Genomic DNA, 19694 nt, shown 5'->3' with positions numbered 1-19694 from the left:
CTATCCTGACAAACTGCATCACTGAAATAAAATCCTGGCTTCAAATCAACTTCCTCAAGCTTAACTGTGATAAATCTGAAATAATCATCATTGGCCCAAAAACGCTCACAAAATCCACCCATAACTTTGCCCTCAACATCGACGGTATCCCAGTATCCACCTCCCCTCACATCCGGAATCTTGACGTCATCTTTGACCAAACCCTTTCCTTCGACAAATACACTAAACAGATCACAAAGTCAGCCTTCTTTCACCTGAAAAACATTGCCCGTCTCCGCCCATCCCTCTCCTCCACGGCTGCAGAGACCCTCATCCACGCCTTCATCACCTCCCGTCTGGACTACTGCAATAGCCTCCTCTATGGTTCACCCTCAAAAATCACCAATAAACTCCAATACATTCAGAACTCCGCTGCCCGTCTACTCACTCATTCCCGGACCCGTGACCACATCACCCCCGTCCTTTACAAGCTTCACTGGCTCCCCATCCCCCAGAGAATCCAGTACAAAATCCTCCTCTTGACATACAAAGCCCTCCATAACCTGGCCCCATCCTACCTGGCTGACCTCCTCTCCAGACACACTCCCACCCGCAACCTCCGCTCTGCTGGTACCAACCTCCTGACCCCCTCCATCCGGACCAAATTCAGATCCTGGGGGGACAGGGCCTTCTCCATCGCTGCTCCCACCCTCTGGAACTCACTACCTCACACCATCAGAGACTCCTCCTCACTCACCACATTCAAAACATCACTAAAGACCCACCTGTTCAACGCTGCATTCAACATTCAACCCACAGCATTTAACCCCTGACTATCTCTTCTCCTTCTCCCTCCTTTTGCTTTAAATATTTCCCTATTGATTCTTGTCTTTTTGCAATTGTTGTTTTCATGTATTGTTATGCATTATGTTTGCCACTCTGTCAAAGCGCCTTTGGGCTTCTGGAAAAGCGCTATACAAAATAAATGAATTATTATTATTATTATTAAATACTGTAATTGATAAATTAAAAATGCTAAATACTGTAATTGAGCAATTAACAATGCCAAATACTGTAATTGAACAATTAGCAATGCTAAAAACTGTAAATGGTCAATTAACAATGCTAAATAATGTAATTGAGCAATTACCAATGCTAAATACTGTAATTGAACAATTAACAATGCTAAATACTGTAATTGACCAATTAACAATGTGCAATACTGCAATTGAACAATTAACAAAGCTAAATACTGTAATTGATCAATTAACAATATTAAATACTGTAATTGCACAATTCACAATGCCAAATACTGTAATTGACCAGTTAACAATGTTCAATACTGTAATTGAACAATTAACAATGCTAAATGCTGTAATTGACCAATTAACAATGCTAAATACTGTAATTGAACAATTAACAATGCCAAATACTGTAATTGACCAATTAACAATGATCAATAGTGTAATTGAACAATTAACAATGTTGAATACTGTAATTGCACAATTAACAATGTTAAATACTGCAATTGAACAATTAATAATGTTCACTTTCTGTAACAGAAAAATTACAATGTTAAACACGAAATACTGAAATTGAACAATTAACAATGTTAAATACTAAATACTGTAATTCAACAATTAACAATGTTAAATACTAAATACTGCAATTCAACAATTAACAATCTTAAATACTGCATTGGAACAATCAAAAATGTTATCTCGTCTCCTGTAATTGAACAATTAACAATGCTAAATACTGCAATAGAGCAATTAACAATGCTAAATACTGTAATTGAGCAATTAACAATGCTAAATACTGTAATTGAGCAATTAACAATGCTAAATACTGTAATTGAGCAAATAACAATGCTAAATACTGTAATTGAGCAATTCACAATGCTAAATACTGTAATTGAGCAATTAACGATGCTAAATACTGCAATTGACCAATTAACAATGTTCAATACTGTAGTTGAACAATTAACAACGTTAAATACTGTAATTGCACAATTAACAATGCTAAATATGGTAATTGACCAATTAACAATGATAAATACTGTAATTGAACAATTACAGGGGGAGGGGTTTCCCCCACAAATAGGTATTTGCTTTCTTCTCAGAAACTACACATGCAATTCTGATGAAATTTGACCACAACATTAACCGCCCGTGTTGTACCAAAGTTTGTTCACAGCAATAAAAACATTGGTCCAATACCCCTGGCGCTCACCTGGTAGAAAAAGTTTTCTATGCTGACTAAAGGTATTTTAAACCAATTTCAATGGTTACTAGAAGACAGGGCAGCATGTAGAATCATACTAACATAATCATAAGACTTTAAACAAACAAACAAAAAAATACCTATTTTGTGGGGCAACCCCAACCCCTCCCCTCCTCCACCCACCCCCCCTCCCATCCTGTATACCTTCTCTGACCCCAATTTTCCTCATGCATTGAACAAGCATTGGTCATCACGGGTGATGAAGGTTGTGGACAAGTTTCATCGAAATAGTGTGTGTAGCTTCAGAGAAGGAAATATCTATTTTGGGGGGTCAAACGTGGATGCACTTTGACCCATGGTGACAATGACAAAACACAACAAACTAAAATAATTTTTAGCTCTTACACGGGCCTTGATTCTGGAAACAAAACAAAACAATTGAGAACTAAGGGAAAGCAGGCAATGGAGACGCTGGATATTAACAGACAAATATTCAGTGAACTAGTCATTGGTCAATCTTGAGATGTAGACTTACAAAACCTTTTACTCCCACTTTCCAATCTGGATGGATCAATGAGAAAGACACAAAAAAGCAAATCCCTTGTATGGCTAGGGAAAGATCATGAAACTACTGACCTCCCCTAGTCATCTGTAACAAGATTTGTTTTGATAGACTTGATGATGCTTCTTCAAATGATCTACACAGACACTGCCTCCTGCAAAACATTTGGAGAACAACGATCGGGAACACCTCTTCGCCGTGGTTGTGCCCCCCCCCCCCCCCCCCCAATGCATGTCGGGTGCCAAATCTTCCCCATTCTTCCCTGCTGCCCGGATTTATCAGGGTAGTGCGGTCACTGTCCCCATGGACTGGCCCTTTGCGTCGTGTCTCTATCTCTTTTCTCTCCCTGGTTCTCTCTCTCTCACTCTTTCCTTCTCTCTCTCTCACTCTTTCTTTCTCTCTCGCTAATTCCCTCTAACTTTGTCATGGCACTGATTTTGTGAAGGTGGTGGTGCAACATCCTGGATGTGGGGGAACTCTGGGTCGCTCCTGCAAGATCGATCGTCTGTGTCTGTGCCGCAGGCTTGTTCAAGAGAACTGTCCAAGGCTATACGACAACAACAACAACAACAACAACAACAACAACAACAACAAGGTTTGAAGAGCTTTCTGATCTGCTGTAAGTCCAGGGCGGCTCTTGGAATGAAATGCAACTACATTGCAGTTGTTGGTGACAACTTCTCCAGTCAATAATCTATCAAAACAGAAGACAGAGCCTGCAGTAACAATGGACAGAAGCAATAAATGTTAAATCCTTCACAGATGACACCCTTCCACAACAATAGCTGAAGATGATGACAAATGTAAAGAACGAAGGAAATAGGCAAACTTTCTTATGGAAGACTGGATTGTGAAGTGTGAGGAGACAATTATTTCGGGCTGTGAACTTTAGCTGTCTGGTGGGTTTCATGGTATAAATAAATAAATAATTAAAAGAGAAGTCAGAATAACCCGTGGGCAGCATCATAATGTGGGTACCATCTGCACCAACAACTAATCGCGAAGAAGATGATTCTCAGATGTTTCTCCACATCACACGTGCAAAGGAAACTGGGTTATAAAACAACAAGAACAACAACCAGAACAACATGGTTCTACCTGTTTGTCCACATCACACGTTGAGTGTAGATGTTGTTATTTTGTGGAGTTTTGATTCAGATGTCGTATGTTTGTGTCCACGATACTGCTCTTCTTGACTGCAGTCAAGGAGCTGTTTCTTGCAGACTGGCACCAGTCATAAGAAGAGATTTGTGATTGTGCCAATGCAAACTATTACGGCAGAACAAGGTAAAAGACACGTCCCTGGTGTTGCCTTCCATTCACACATTCAGCGGATACAACTCAACATGAGCCTTCAACAAAATGGTGAAGAAAAGGTGGATGGATACAGCCTCAGGGCACCTGGAACTGATGGAATTTAATGGTCTTGGTTAAGATACATCTCAGGTAGACTCTGCAACCAATGGCGGATTATAACTGGGACAAATGGGGCATTTGGTCCTGGCCTCAGACTTGGCAGGCCCAAAAAAATGAGTGCATAAAATGTTTTTTTTTAAATGTCTGACAGACGAAAATATCTGCCTGGACATGGTGCAAACATGTTAATCTGTTATTACTCAAATATAGTGGTATGGGGGAGGGAGCAAGGAAGACAGTGGAGTGTATCATGCGAGTGAGTGGTGGGTGAATGGTGAGATGTTCCGTGTGAGTGAATGGTGTAAGGAAGGTCGTGAGATGTTCTGTGCGAGTGAATGGTCCAAGGAGGGCCGTGAGTTGAGTTGTTTTGTGTGAGTAAGTGGTGTAAGGAGGGATATACGATGTTCCAAGTAAGTGAACGGCATAAGGGGGGCCAGGAGTTCTGTGTTTATAAGTGTGCGGGTAATCAATCAAATGAGAAAATATAAAAAAGGACATTTTATTGATATAACTCCTTCACCTCTGAATATAAGTAAGCCAGAGAGATGAGAGATTCTTTACTCAACCTCAGGCATCCTGTGTTCTGGGAGTGGCGCTCATGTTGAGACCAGGCGGAAAATATTCCTTGCCCCCCGGCTCTTTATCTTATGTCGATTATTTACTCTGGGAAAGACGAGGCATCCCAGGATTCGTTGTGACTTGTTTGTAAATAATAAAAAACAAGACAAGAGACAAACTGCCTTCAACAATGGATGTTTTCAAGCTATCACATCTATATTTGGTCAAATAATACAGCGCAGTATCTAACAGCATCTCCAGTGAAAAATTGGATCGTAAATGAGAATGGCCACGTTTTGCCAAAGCTGACAACGCTACCACCAGAAGACCTCCTGACATTTTCAAATCGCTATAAAAGCGATTGTGGTTGCAGAAGGTCCAAATGCCGGAAAGACAACAATATCTGCTTTATTGCATGTTTGTATGTAACCATGACTGATGAGGAAACATTTGAGAAATTATCTGTGAGAGCTCTTTGGTGCAAAAGGTGACAAATTTGTTGGAGAAGTGATGCTCCACGCTACCTGTGTTCGTTTTGGTCTCGTTTTATTGGTTACTCGCAAGTATCACCCGTTGCTTCATTGATGGGAATACGAAGAGGGGGAGTGAAAGAGGTGGGAAAGACAGAGGGGAAGGCAGAGGGGGAAGCGAGTAGGGGTGGGGAATTGAGGCGATGGGCAAAGAAGGGGGGAGCTAGGAAGTGGGAGTGAGGAAGTGGGAGCAAGGAAGGAGGGGAGAGCGAGGAATGGGTTTTTAATTTTTTTTTTTTTTTTGTATACAAGATCGAGGCTCGTGAAAGAGCTAACATTAATCACACAAAAAGACAAACCGACACACAAAACACAAAAAACAAGGGGAGCGGCAGACAAGATGGGGAGAGAGGGGGAAGGACACAAAAGAGAGGGGGAAGGACGCAAACACAACATTTGAGAGCAGGGACATCGGGAGGACTTGGGGAGAGGTGGGAGAGGAATAAAACATATGAACACTGCAAGGACTCTGGGGTGAATTACCGGGGATAGAAAAGATCAAGGTTTTTGATGGGGGAAGATAAGAGATGGTGGTGAACAGCTGTTTTAAAGACCTGGAGGGAGGAGTGGGATTGAAGGGAGTGGGGGAGTTTGTTCCAGAGGCGGGAGAAAAGGGGAATGAAAGAGTGAAGGTGAACGCTTTTTTGAAAGCGCCCTGAACAATGATTCTGAACGCTTTGGTTTCAACAGCATGAAGACGAGCTTGGTGTGAGTCAGGAGCACCAGCCCAGATGGGAGAGCAGTATTCCATTGAGCTGCGGATGAAAGCCTTGTATGTGGTGAGGAGCTCAGGTGTGCCAAGGAAGGACTTCGCACGACGGAGGATGCCCAGTCGGCGACTGGCTTTGGAGGCCAGATTTGAAATGTGGTTTTCCCAGGAAAGATCACGGCAGATAGTGAGACCCAAAAGCTTGAGTGACAGAACTTCTTGGAGAGGATTATTCAGAAAGTGGGTGGGAGGGTTGTTCAGTCGGTCTTTTCGCAGAGACATCGTAAGAGTGTGAGATACGTCAGGATTGAAAGACATGTTCCATTTGTTTGCCCAGTCTGTGATTTTGTCCAGGTCTGCAGAGAGTGAGGAGGCTGCAGACTGCCGATCTGAGGGATGAGGAATGAAGCGACAGAGAGTAGAGTCATCAGCAAAGAGATAGAGAGGATTTTCAAGAGAGTCAGAGAGATCATTGATGAAGACCAGAAAAAGCACAGTGCCCAGAACACTGCCTTGGGGAACTCCAGCCTGAACAGGAAGAGGATATGAGAGAAACCCATTCAGGGCACACGTTGACTACGACTAGAGAGGAAGTCCGCCAGCCATGCGTTTAGATTTCCATGGATACCAAAGGAGGAGAGTTTGGTGAGCAGAGCAGGGTGCCACACCATATCGAAGGCACATGATATGTCAAGGGAGACAGCTCTAATTTCCTGTTTGGCATTGAGGACCTCCATCCATTGTTGAGAAAGCAGAAGCAGCATGTCCGGAGTAGAGTGACCAGGTCTGAAACCAAATTGATGATCAGAGATCAAGCCATTGGAGAAGAGGAAAGATTTCATATCTGAAGCAATGATGGATTCCTTGACTTTGCTGATAATTGGGAGAAGGCTGATTGGTCTGTAGTTGCTAGGATCTGTTTTTGCACCTTTTTTGTGCAAAGCGGTGATGTTGGCTGATTTCCAAGCAAATGGAAGATGACCTTGAGCAAAAGAGAGGGTGAAGAGAACAGAGAGAGGGAGTGAAAGAGCGGAATAACAGGATTTTAGGACCCGTGGGCTGATGCCGTCAGGTCCAGTTGCAGAATCAGAGTCGAGGGTTGACAGAAACTTTTCCACATTGTCAGGAGGAAAGGACACAGAGTCCAGGAGCAGATGGGTACGAATGGGTACGGTGGGTACAGAGAGGGATGGGTTTGGGACACAAGATTTAGAGGCAAACACAGAGTTGAGGCATCCAGCTTTTTCATGTGCGGAGTCAGCCGTGTAGCAGTTTGAGGTGAGGGGGGGGGGGGATGGAGGGGGAGCAAACACCAGAAACAGATTTGACCAGACGCCACCAGGATTTGGAAGAGTCAAGATCTTTAAAAGTACCTTATTAGTACGCACGGACGGTACTAATAAGTGCACGACCTTATTAGAACAGATAAGAAAGTTCGGTCTTGAGAACGGAGAGATATTGTTTCCTGGCTCTCGTGAGGGTGGACACACACTTGTTTCGGGCTTTGTGAAAGGAAAGGAGATTTCCTTCCGTTGGATTTGCTTTCCAGGAGACGAAAGCAAGTTGTTTCTGGGCAACAGCCTCACCACAAGATTCCGTGTACCATGGACGGGAGAAAGGGTATTACCTTTAAAAACCTTTAAACCTTTACCTTTGCAACCTTTAAAAAATCATATCAAATTCCCGCCATTTTGTTTGCTACATGCGGACCTCAGACTATATAGGGATATATTATAGACTTAATGGTTCAAAAGGTTCTGTTCCAATTGTAGTGAGGGTCGAAGGGGTTTTAAAGGTCAGCAGGCTCTTTAGGGGTGTAAGAGGGCGAAAGAGTTGAATGGGTAAAGGGATTGATAAAAGGGTCTCAAGGTGTCTAATGGTGGTGCATTGACGGCTTTGTGATTAGCGTCAGAAAATTATTATAAAAAGATTACTGGAGAATAATTTCAAAAGTTTTCAAGTTTTTAGCTTTTATGGGTTGTACGTAATTAGGGGGACGTAATGACGTCACAGTGCACTTTCACTTTCTCTGAATTTAAAGCAAACTTCATTTAGCGAAAATAAATCAAATTTCAAGTTGATCCTCTTCAAATGTGGAGCTTGTATCTGTATTTCTGTACTACAGTCACGTGAAAAAGTAAGTACACCCCATGTAAAGTTTTGACTTTTTCAACATATTTCAACATACAGCTATTTGATCTTCATTTCAACAATATTGATAGATAAAGGTAAGATAATAAATAGGTTGATAGATAACAAATATCATGAAACATTTACATTTTTGAGTCCATTGTATAATTTAAATAAACATAAATGCAAATTTCGCATGTGGAAAAAGTAAGTACACCCCTACATTTATCACTCCTTCAAATACCTAAAATTAGAATCAGGTGCACCAGCTCAGGTGCAAATGCTTAGAACATCGTTAGAGAAGATCTTGGAGGAACCTGTCTTATTTAAGCCTCAGACATTTAGTTTGGTTTGCTCTTGGTTGTTGAAGTGTGCGGCGTCACCATGCCCAGCTCAAAAGAGCTCTCTGAGGCCTTCAGCAAGAAGGTTATAGATGCCTACAAGTCTGGGAAGGAATTTAAAAAGATCTCCAAACAATTTGAAATCAATCATTCGACTGATGGGAAGATCATCTACAAGTGGAGAAGATTCCAAACAACTGCCAACTTGTTCAGGCCAGGCCACCCCAGCAGGTTCAGCCCAAGAGCAGACCGCAAGATGCTGATAGAAGTCTCTAAGAGCCCCAGAATGTCATCACGGGACCTACAGGTAGCTCTTGCCACTGTTGATGTCAAAGTGCACCAGTCTACCATTAGAAAGAGGCTGCACAAATTTGATCTACATGGGAGGTGTGCCAGGAGGAAACCTTTGCTCTCCAGAAAGAACATCAGGGCAAGACTAAAGTTTGCCAATGAACACGTAGGCATAGACCAGCACTTCTGGAACAATGTGCTCTGGACAGATGAGTTAAAGGTAGAGCTATTTGGCCACAGTATCAGAAGACATGTTTGGCGAAAACCAAAGACAGCATTTGACCACAAGAACCTGATACCAACTGTAAAGCATGGTGGTGGAAAATATTATGGTTTGGGGCAGCTTTGCTGCATCAGGGCCTGGGCAGCTCACCATCATATAATGCACGATGAATTCTTCATTGAACCAGAGGGTGCTTAAGGATAATGTGAGGCCATCTGTCGGAATGTTGATGCTCAACCGAAGGTGGACCTTGCAACATGAAAACGACCCTGAACATACCAGTAAATCCAACAAGGAATGGCTGAAAAGAAAGAAACGGAGGGTTCTGGAATGGCCAAGTCAAAGCCCGGATCTAAATCCCATCGAGATGTTGTGGGGGGATTTGAAACGACCTGTGCATGCAAGAAACCCCTCAAACATCGCACAGCTGAAAGAATTCTGCATGGAAGAGTGGGCAAAAATTTCTCCCAGTCGATGTCAGAGACTGGTAGACAGCTATAAGAAACGCCTACTTGAGGTTGTTTCTGCCAAAGGGGGCAATACCACCTATTAGAGCCAAGGGTGTACTTACTTTTTCCACTTGCGAAATTTGCATTTATGTTTATTTAAATTATACAATGGACTACAGAATGTAAATGTTTCATGATGTTTGTTACATTATATCACCTTTATCTATCAATATTGTTGAAATGAAGATCAAATAGCTGTATATTGAAATATGTTGAAAAAGTCAAAACTTTACATGGGGTGTACTTACTTTTTCACGTGACTGTATATTGGTTTAAAGTAAATTTGTAACCTTATAACATTTTATTTCTCATTTACTGTGCGGTCCATTATCCTGGATCCGATTGACTCTATTTCACATTGTACTCCCTGTTGTAAATCTCGGACACAGGTGAAGCATTTTAGGCATTTTTGTGCTTGGAGTTATGGATTTACTTTTTTACTTTTGGGTAAAAGAAAAATAAATAATTTTATTTCTTTAAATAATTTATTACTTTTATTTATTTAAATTTATTTAAAAATAATTTATTTATTTAAATTTATTTAAATTTAAATTTTTTATTTTATTTAAAGTTATTGTTTGGGTAATTTGGGTAATTTCGGTAATTATCCAAATTAAGACCCAAATTTTACCCAAAACCCAAATTTGGGTTTTGGTAACCCAAATTTAAATTTGGGTAATTTATTTAAAAATAAAAATTTACTTTTTTTACTTTTTATACTTGGGCTGAGGCTTGTAATAGGGGACACACATGGGCACACACACAAACGGACACTGAGCTTGGGAAGTGCCGTCACTTCCTGGGATACTCTGGACACCAGCGACGTCGCAACATTGGCGCCGCTTTTCTCACCGTACTCACCAGGGGACGTTAAGGTGGGTGGAGAGCAATTATAATGATAATGTCATGGAATTGCACAATGAGATCTCCATTCCACCCTCATTATCCACCTCCTCCCCCCTTACCTCTCTCAGCTATAAATACGAATACACTGACCAAAGCACGATGTACACACCAGACTCGATTCAAGGTGTGCACGACCTCCGTCTCCTTCACCTGAAGATCATGAAGCTCTCCCTCGTAGTCGCTCTCATCATCGGCATCTCAGTTGTGGAACTCCCACATGGAGATGGTAAAAATCTCACAACTTCGACAACTTTCGATGTAAAGTCAGTGGACATTTACACTGTTTCATGAATACTTCAAGTCAGTTTTTTGTAAATTATTTTATGAATTGATTCTTTGTTTGATTGTTTTCTGTATAATGTGTTTTATTTCCGTTTTCCCAGCAGCTAAAAAGATTTGCCCTCCGAAGATGAACCAGAAATGCATCAAAACAAGCATTACGCCAAGGTCCCCCATCGGGGAAGTGATGTGAGTTGACAAAGTGGAAGACGCAGAAAACATGCTATGATATGATATTTCGCTCACAAGGTTCAGACATACATGGAGGCGGCCATCTTGGATTTTGACGTGGCGGCCCAATTTTCAAAAGCTTTTTTCCTTGTGCCTTGATACACCCAAACACCAGATTAGAAGTTGGTACTTCGCTTATTTTTCAAGATATTTCGCTCACAAGGTTCAGACATATATATGGTGGCGGCCATATTGGATTTGACGTGGCGACCCAATTGTCAATAGCCTTCTTCCGTATGCCAAGATACACCCACACACCAGATTAGAAGTTGGTACTTCGCTTATTTTTCAAGATATTCCTCTCACAAGGTTCAGACATGCATGGCGGGGGCCATCTTGGATGTTGATGTGGCGATCCAATTTTCAATCGTCTTCTTCCTTGTGCCTCGATACACCCACACACCAGATTAGAAGTTGGTACTTCGCTTATTTTTCAAGATATTCCACTCACAAGTTTCAGACATACATGGCATCAGACATACATGGTGGCGGCCATTTTGGATTTTGACGTGGGTTGCACCCACACCAAATTCAAATGCGGTCCTTCGCTTATGCACGCACGCATGTACGCACGCATGTCCGCACACACGTACGCACGCCCACCCGCACGCACGCACGGACGGACGGACACACGGACAGAGGGGAAAACCATAGTCCCCCTTTCGCTCAGCGGTGCGACGGGGACAATAAGCGAAGTACCAACTTCTAATCTGGTGTGTGGGTGTATTGAGGCATAAGGAAGAACACTATTGAAAATTGGGTCGCCACGTCAAAATCCAAGATGGCCGCCACCATGTATGTCTGAACCTTGTGAGCGAAATATCTTGAAAAATAAGCGAAGTACCAACTTATAATCTGGTGTGTGGGTGTATCTAGGCATAAGGAAGAAATATATTGAAAATTGGGTCGCCACGTCAACATCCAAGATGGCCATCACCATATATATGTCTGAACCTTGTGAGCGAAATATCTTGGAAAAATAAACGAACTACTAACTTCTAATCTGGTGTCTGGGTGTATCTACGGATAAGGAAGAACGCTATTGAAATTTGGGTCGCCACGTCAAAATCCAAGATGGCCGCCGCCATGTATGTCTGAACATTGTGAGCAGAATATCTTGAAAAATAAGCTAAGTACCAACTTATAATCTGGTGTGTGGGTGTACCTAGGCATAAGGAAGAACGCTATTGAAAATTGGGTCGCCACATCAAAATCCAAGATGGCCGCCACCATGTATGTCTGAACCTTGTGAGCGAAATATCGTGAAAAATAAACGAACTACTAACTTCTAATCTGGTGTGTGTATCGACGCATAAGGAAGAACGCTATTGAAAATTGGGTCGCCACGTCAAAATCCAAGATGGCCGCCGCCATGTATGTCTGAACCTTGTGAGCGGAATATCTTGAAAAATAAGTGAAGTACCAACTTCTAATCTGGTGTGTGGGTGTATCTAGGCATACGGAAGAAAGCTATTGAAAATTGGGTCGCCACGTCAAAATCCAAGAAGGCCGACTTGCGTCTTCCACTTTGTCAACTCACATCACTTCACCGACGGGGGACCTAGGCGTAACGCTTGTTAAGAATTAAGATGCCGAGTATAAATAACAATGAATGTATGAAATGCACGTTTCAATGTCGTTCTCTGACAGAAAAATTGAAGAAATAGCCAATCATTTTAAACTTCACCACGACGACCATTTTTATTAATAACATACGGGGTTGTTCCATTCACAAGGAACTCGCATACCACTCCCTGAGCAACTCCTTTAGTCCATTGCTCCACTTCACAAGCACTTCGCACATGGCTTGGCAAGTGTCTTGTAAAGCGGTAAATACGGAACGTCTGGTTTTGCAAGTGATATAAATCCACATAAAGCCCCAGGTGTATAGCAATTATAATGTTCTGAGGCATGTTTTCAGTTACCAAGCAGCTAGCGAGCACTCGCCAAGCCAGCTCTTCCTTATAAACCATTTGGAATTGAGTGCTTGCTTGAGTGCAGACGCCTCTTGGCGGGCACTCTTCAAGAAACTTGATAACAGAACACACCCCTGGAATTGCACAACGAGTACTCACCCCGATCCAAAAATGCACAAATCATTTGAACTGCACTCCACCCCCATTACCCACATCCTCCCCCCGTACTTCTCTCTCTCTCAGCTACAAATACGAGTACACCGACTATAGCACAATGTACACACCAGACTGATTCAACGTGTGCACGACCAACATCTCCTTCATCTGAAGATCATGAAGCTCTCCCTGGCAGTCGCTCTCATCATCGGAATCTCCATCGTGGAACTCGCACATGGAGTCGGTAAGTGATTGGTAAACATCTCACAACTTCGACAACTTTTGATATAAAGTCACATTTGAACCATTTCAGGAATACTTTGATAATCAGTTTTTCTATTGTATTCTATGGTAAGATTGATTGATTGTTTTCTGAATAATATGTTGTTTTTTTTCTTGGTGTCCACAGCACCGAGAAAGGTTTGCCCACCTAAAAATGATTACCAATGCATCTGGTATTTGGATCAGTGTCAGTCGGATTCAGACTGTGAACATCATAAGATCTGCTGTCCTGGTCCATGTGGCAAAGAATGTCGGTCACCATTAGGTGAGCTATAGTCCTCGTGTTTTTGTGGTGGATGGGTGGCATGAAAGGCAGAAAACGATTAGAGAGCCTTAAAGTTGTTTTATTTTGTTTGTGTGGCCATTTAGAGGGGTGTGGGTGTGGTGGACGACATTTTGATCGATTCAACAACGAATTTAACTTTTAATATTTTGGAAACAAAGTAGTATTGGACTGGTGAATATCTTTCATTTAGAGTTTGATATCAGAGTTTTTGTGCACCCCCCTCCACACGTTCTCACTTTGGAGAAATCCCGCACTTACCATGGTCTTGAATATCAAGCAGCCGATCACCAGGACCCAATGTTTATCTTTTCCAGAAAAACCCGGAAAATGTCCCATTCCTCGGGGATTTGGTATCTGCGTTGAGAAATGTTCCCATGATTTTGGATGCAGAGGCAGACAGAAGTGTTGTTCAAATGGATGTGGACATGTGTGCATGAATCCTGTCTACTTGAAAGGTTTGTTGAAGATTTATACAAAAGATGTAATATAATGTCAAATCCACATCACTGATCTTCCATTTCATGTATGAACTCCGAGTGTGATTCACATATGATTCTAATGCAGATTCTGTTCATGGAGAAAATCGTTGTCATTTTGTCATATGTTTAAGCTCTTGTTTCTTCCTCAATCATCACATCTTCCTATTACACAAACACATCGATTTTGTTTGAAACGAAAAGTACAATTTAATAAATGTATTGATCGATTGATTCGGTCCTACTTTAATTGAGTGAATTAATAACCTATATTTTATATCTTCCCACTAACCTGAGAGTGAACTTGTGTTGTTTTTCAGGTTGAGACTGATTCCAAAACCAAAACAAAGATGAAGAGTTAATTTCTTCAAGAAAATGTTCAAACATTTATCTTTCAAAATAAATTACTTTCTGCTCTGCATTTACCCAAGGATTTTGTTTTCTGCTTAAATGTATTTGCTTTCTTAATCAATAAACCATGATTGAAAAAAGTTTGTCTGAAACAAATTGCATTTTTAAAAAAAATAAAAGAACAAGAAGTCTCGTGTTTCGAGATATCTAAAGAATATGATAACAATGAAGGAAATGATGATAAAACAGGGTAACAGGGTAAAATTACATTCTGTATAAGATTTCTGAACAAGGTTACAAACACCACACCCAACATAATGTTTTAATACAAAAGATAATCAGATCATTGAAGATATGACTTGTATACGTTTGGTGTTCAAGGCCCAATAAATGAACGACACCCGTTTTTAATCTCATACTATCAGCTCATGGTGATGCACATCAGCCTTGAATGTTGCCTGAAGAACATCGTCTCATGAATATGGGCAGCAGACAGCACCATATAACCAAACAATATACAGAACTCGTACCAATTGGGTGAACAAATAATTACTGTACCTCCACTGTGGCCACATATGGGAATGCAGGTAAGGGATAACAGTGAGAAATGGGAAAGGTAAAACCACAGGGGAATAATTAAAAACCATATTTGGTTGAGAGGTGATGCGAACTCATACTCGTTTCCATATAATGCCGAACTGTGGCCTGCCCCGCTACATCCAGTCCCACAGACTCTCTGGGTGTATCGTCATCAGGTCGTTGAGGCTGAGATGGGTGGAATTCATTCAAGTTACTGATCTCTCTTATCATCACTCAAATACACTGACCTCCCTGAGGCTCTTCAGGTGAAATCTTTTCTGGTGAGGCACCCCTCACTTATCTGCACCGCCCTCCATGGCGTGTCCTGCTCCACATTCCCTGACAGTGTATGGAACCTCAGGGTACTATAATGAAATGATGATGAGGATAAAGAGGAAGTTGTGGTGAAGGAGATAGGAGAACCATATGCAACATGTGGCCGTAAAAGGTAAATTAACCCCATTTGTTACATGAGGTCCACATGTGGACAGGAATCTCTATATTAATTAGGTATTACAAATGTTGTGTATCCATTCTTTCCCAAGTACACTTCAATACATTGATTATATACATTGATAGATGCTTTAGATATCCATAGTGAGGAGGAATTGTATACATAGAAGTACACTCTCATCAACATCATCATCATTTCCAAAAAATTGTTTTGTTGGGGATTGTAATAAACAAAAACAGACCTGTCAATTTTTCAGAAAATAGAAGCATGTGGAGGCATTGTGAAATAAAAGTTTGGAACAATGCTTGGCAATGCAGAATCCAAACATGCAGAATCCAAAAATGCAGTCCATAACTTTTTGAGATATCCTGCTATTTATCGTTTTTGTCCCTATCTGCCAAAGGTGAAAAATCACTTTAAAATTCTACTAGTCGGATCCGAATCCGGATCTTCACCAAAATCTAATCATTTCGTCCTTGTCACATACACCACCTCTCTGCCAAATTTCATCCAAATCCGTTCACAACTTTTTGAGATATGTGCACAGACAGACAAACAAACGGACAGACAGACAGGGGTGAAAACATAACCTCCATCCACCTTTGGTGGCAGAGATAATAAACAAACTGAGATTCCATGTTGTATTTACACGTTTAAGATGCATCTCAATTGGTATAATGTATTTCTTCCGGGTGAACGTTGAGCTTTGCCAGCATGCAAAACTTTTGAAAAAGGAGCTCTGGAAACGGGAGACAGCCAAACGCACAACTGCACAAAATAATTGCTCATTACCCCTCCACCATATCTATTAGCACCCCCAGATCCTTCTCCTGTGTGATCCACTCCAACATCTTCTCTTGCATCATGTAATCTCTATTTTCATTATCTTACCCATCCCCTGCACCTTACATGTCTTTATATGGTAAGTTGATTCACCCAATCCTCTGCCCAAACTATGAAAGTGTCGAGACATCCCTGAATCTCATTTCACCCCCACACTCCTCCATACTATCCATCTCAACTCTAACCTCAGTGTCATCAAACACTGCCCAAATCATTGATGTAAATTGTGAATAATAATGGTCCAAGTACTGTCCCGGAAGTAGGCCACCCACTACATTCTCCCAGCAAGACATCATCCCAATCACAGCCACTCTTTGCTTACAATGACGAAGCCAGCTCCCAATCAAGTTAGCTACATGACCAGATACTCCACAAGCCCTCACCTTAAGCAAACAAATAATAACCTCCTTTGTGGCACCTTATCAAATGTCTTCTGAGAGTCCTGAAATACACTATGTCCACTGCCATTCGCTCATCCACCTAATCAGATGGATATATTGGGGCATGTTTGTAGATTTTTGTCCCCCGTGGCACCGCGGAGCAAAAGGGGGCCTATGGTTTTCCTCTCCGTCCGTGTGTCCATCCGTCCGTCCGTGTGTGCATGCGGGCGTGCATGCGTAAGCGAAGGACCACATTCAAATTTGGTGTGTGGGTGCAACCCACGTCAAAATCCAAGATGGCCGCCGCCATGTATGTCTGAACCTTGTGAGTGGAATATCTTGAAAAATAAGCGAATTACGAACTTCTAATCTGGTGTGTGGGTGTGTCTCGGCATAAGTAAGAACCCTATTGAAAATTGGGTTGCCACGTCAAAATCCAAGATGGCCACCGCCATGTATGTCTGAACCTTGTGAGTGGAATATCTTGAAAAATAAGCGTTATGCCTAGGTCCCCCATCAGGGAAGTGATGTGAGTTGACAAAGTGGAAGACGCAGAAAACATGCTATGATATGATATTTCGCTCACAAGGTTCAGACACAGATGGAGGCGGCCATCTTGGATTTTGACGTAGCGACCCAATTTTCAACAGCTTTCTTCCGTATGCCGAGATACACCCACACACCAGATTAGAAGTTGGTACTTCGCTTATTTTTCAAGATATTTCGCTCACAATGTTCAGACATATATATGGTGGCGGCCATCTTGAATTTTGACTTGGCGACCCAATTTTCAATAGCCTTCTTCCGTATGTCTAGATACACCCACACACCAGATTAGAAGTTGGTACTTCGCTTATTTTTCAAGATATTCCGCTCACAAGGTTCAGACGTACATGGCGGCGGCCATCTTGGATTTTGACGTGGCGAACCAATTTTCAATACGCTTCTTCCTTATGCCTAGATACACCCACACACCAGATTAGAAGTTGGTACTTCGCTTATTTTTCAAGATATTCCGCTCACAAGTTACAGACATACATGGCATCAGACATACATGGCGGCGGCCATTTTGGATTTTGACGTGGGTTTCACCCACACCAAATTCGAATGCGGTCCTTCGCTTACGCACGCACACACGTACGCACGCACGTCCGCACACACGCCTGCCCGCACGCACGGACGGACGGACGGAGGGGAAAACCATAGTCCCCCTTTCGCTCTGCGGTGCGACGGGGGACAATAAGCGAAGCACCAACTTCTAATCTGGTGTGTGGGTGTATCTAGGCATAAGGAAGAAAGCTGTTCAAAAGTGGGTCGCCACATCAAAATCCAAGATGGCCACCACCATATACATGTCTGAACCTTGTGAGCAAAATATCTTGAAAAATAAACGAACTACTAGTACCGACTGCAAAGCCGCAATGAGCCGGCGAAGCCAAAACTCCTTGCCACTATTTTACCCATCACCATGGCATCAGTAGGTTAGGTAGTTGGTAGTAGGTAGGTAGGTAGTTGGTGGTAGGTAGGTAGTTGGTAGTAGGTAGGTGTAGTAGGTACTGTACCTGGTAAGACTTGGTAAAAGAGAACAGCAGACAGTCCTCCCCAATACCTGCATACCTCTTGCCACTATTTTACCCATCACCATGGCATCAGTAGGTTAGGTAGTTGGTAGTAGGTAGGTAGGTAGTTGGTAGTAGGTAGGTGTAGTAGGTACCGTACATGGTAAGACTTGGTAAAAGAGAAGAGCAGACAGTCCTCCCCAATACCTGCATACCTCTTGCCACTATTTTACCCATCACCATGGCATCAGTAGGTTAGGTAGTTGGTAGTAGGTAGGTGTAGTAGGTACCGTACCTGTTAAGACTTGGTAAAAGAGAAGAGCAGACAGTCCTCCCCAATACCTGCATACCTCTTGCCACTATTTTACCCATCACCATGGCATCAGTAGGTTAGGTAGTTGGTAGTAGGTAGGTGTAGTAGGTACCGTACCTGGTAAGACTTGGTAAAAGAGAAGAGCAGACAGTCCTCCCCGATGGCAATACCTGCATACAATTACAATATAATAAATGTCACAAGAAGCTTAAGGAAGTAACTATACGATGTGCTAGCTTAAGGCCTATTTTTAACTGGGCTTAACATACGTTTTCACAGTAAGTGTGTAGTCTTCTAACTTCAGTCGCTGTCAGGCACCAGGGCTGGTTCTCTGACTCTCCGGGCACGGCAGCTTCGTCCACCAGAAGACGTTAGCTTGCAGTGATTAATTCGGTGAATTCCATCTCAACTTCGGATATTTCCGGCCGTGAAAAACTATCCGTATTTCTAAACTAAATATGTAAACCGCTTATACCATATTTCTGGCCGTGAAAAACTATCCCATACGGCCGCGAGATTTCTAAAAAATAATTCTTCGTCAATTTTAGAATATTTGACGCCGTTTTCACCGTCCGAAACGCGTAATAATAATTGGTTCTGGTGTTTGATGACGATTTTCGTTGAAGATAACGAGGTTGGTCTTAACGTATTTTAATTACTAATGAGAGGTTTCATTAGATTATTAATCAAAGAACGACGGGTGAAACAAGCTCCGATTGAACTTTTTCGCAATTGTTCTATGCAAACTTCCGCATCCGGTCGATGGCGCCCATCATTGAGCGCTTTCATTTTAGAAATATTTTTGCAAATGCTCGACTCTCATTGGGTCCGGTGTTTGGTGACGCATTTTGTTGAAGATAACCAGGCCCGTGCGGGCTGATGTTGGTCTTAAATTATTTTACTAGTACCGACTGCAAAGCCGCAATGAGCCGGCGAAGCCAAAACCTCTTGCCACTATTTTACCCATCACCATGGCATCAGTAGGTTAGGTAGTTGGTAGTAGGTAGGTAGGTAGTTGGTAGTAGGTAGGTAGGTAGTTGGTAGTAGGTAGGTGTAGTAGGTACCGTACCTGGTAAGACTTGGTAAAAGAGAAGAGCAGACAGTCCTCCCCAATACCTGCATACCTCTTGCCACTATTTTACCCATCACCATGGCATCAGTAGGTTAGGTAGTTGGTAGTAGGTAGGTAGGTAGTTGGTAGTAGGTAGGTAG

General features: G+C 42.1%; 1 protein-coding gene across 1 annotated transcript; it reads left to right on the top strand.

The window, feature by feature from the left end:
- The first annotated feature begins 13095 nt into the window (after positions 1-13095).
- On the top strand, positions 13096-14488 carry LOC144891170 (antileukoproteinase-like). Its single transcript, XM_078773534.1, has 4 exons — positions 13096-13203; positions 13369-13506; positions 13842-13982; positions 14324-14488. Exons 1-4 carry the CDS (start codon positions 13137-13139, stop codon positions 14326-14328), a joined length of 351 nt encoding a protein of 116 aa, XP_078629660.1. The 5' UTR covers positions 13096-13136; the 3' UTR covers positions 14329-14488.
- Positions 14489-19694: the final 5206 nt, after the last annotated feature.

The sequence above is a fragment of the Myxine glutinosa genome, chromosome 3, assembly GCF_964187855.1.
Source record: "Myxine glutinosa chromosome 3, kmMyxGlut1.1, whole genome shotgun sequence".
In the NCBI taxonomy this organism is placed as follows: domain Eukaryota; kingdom Metazoa; phylum Chordata; class Myxini; order Myxiniformes; family Myxinidae; genus Myxine; species Myxine glutinosa.
The sequence above is the reverse complement of the archived record's forward strand: the minus strand, read 5'-3'. Positions and strand labels throughout refer to the sequence as shown.

Coding starts and splice junctions, on each gene's coding strand:
- LOC144891170 (XM_078773534.1), top strand. CDS start 13,137: ATGAAGCTCTCCCTGGCAGTCGCTCTCATCATCGGAATCTCCATCGTG. Junction 13,204..13,368: donor GGAACTCGCACATGGAGTCG/GTAAGTGATTGG, acceptor TGGTGTCCACAG/CACCGAGAAAGGTTTGCCCA. Junction 13,507..13,841: donor AGAATGTCGGTCACCATTAG/GTGAGCTATAGT, acceptor TATCTTTTCCAG/AAAAACCCGGAAAATGTCCC.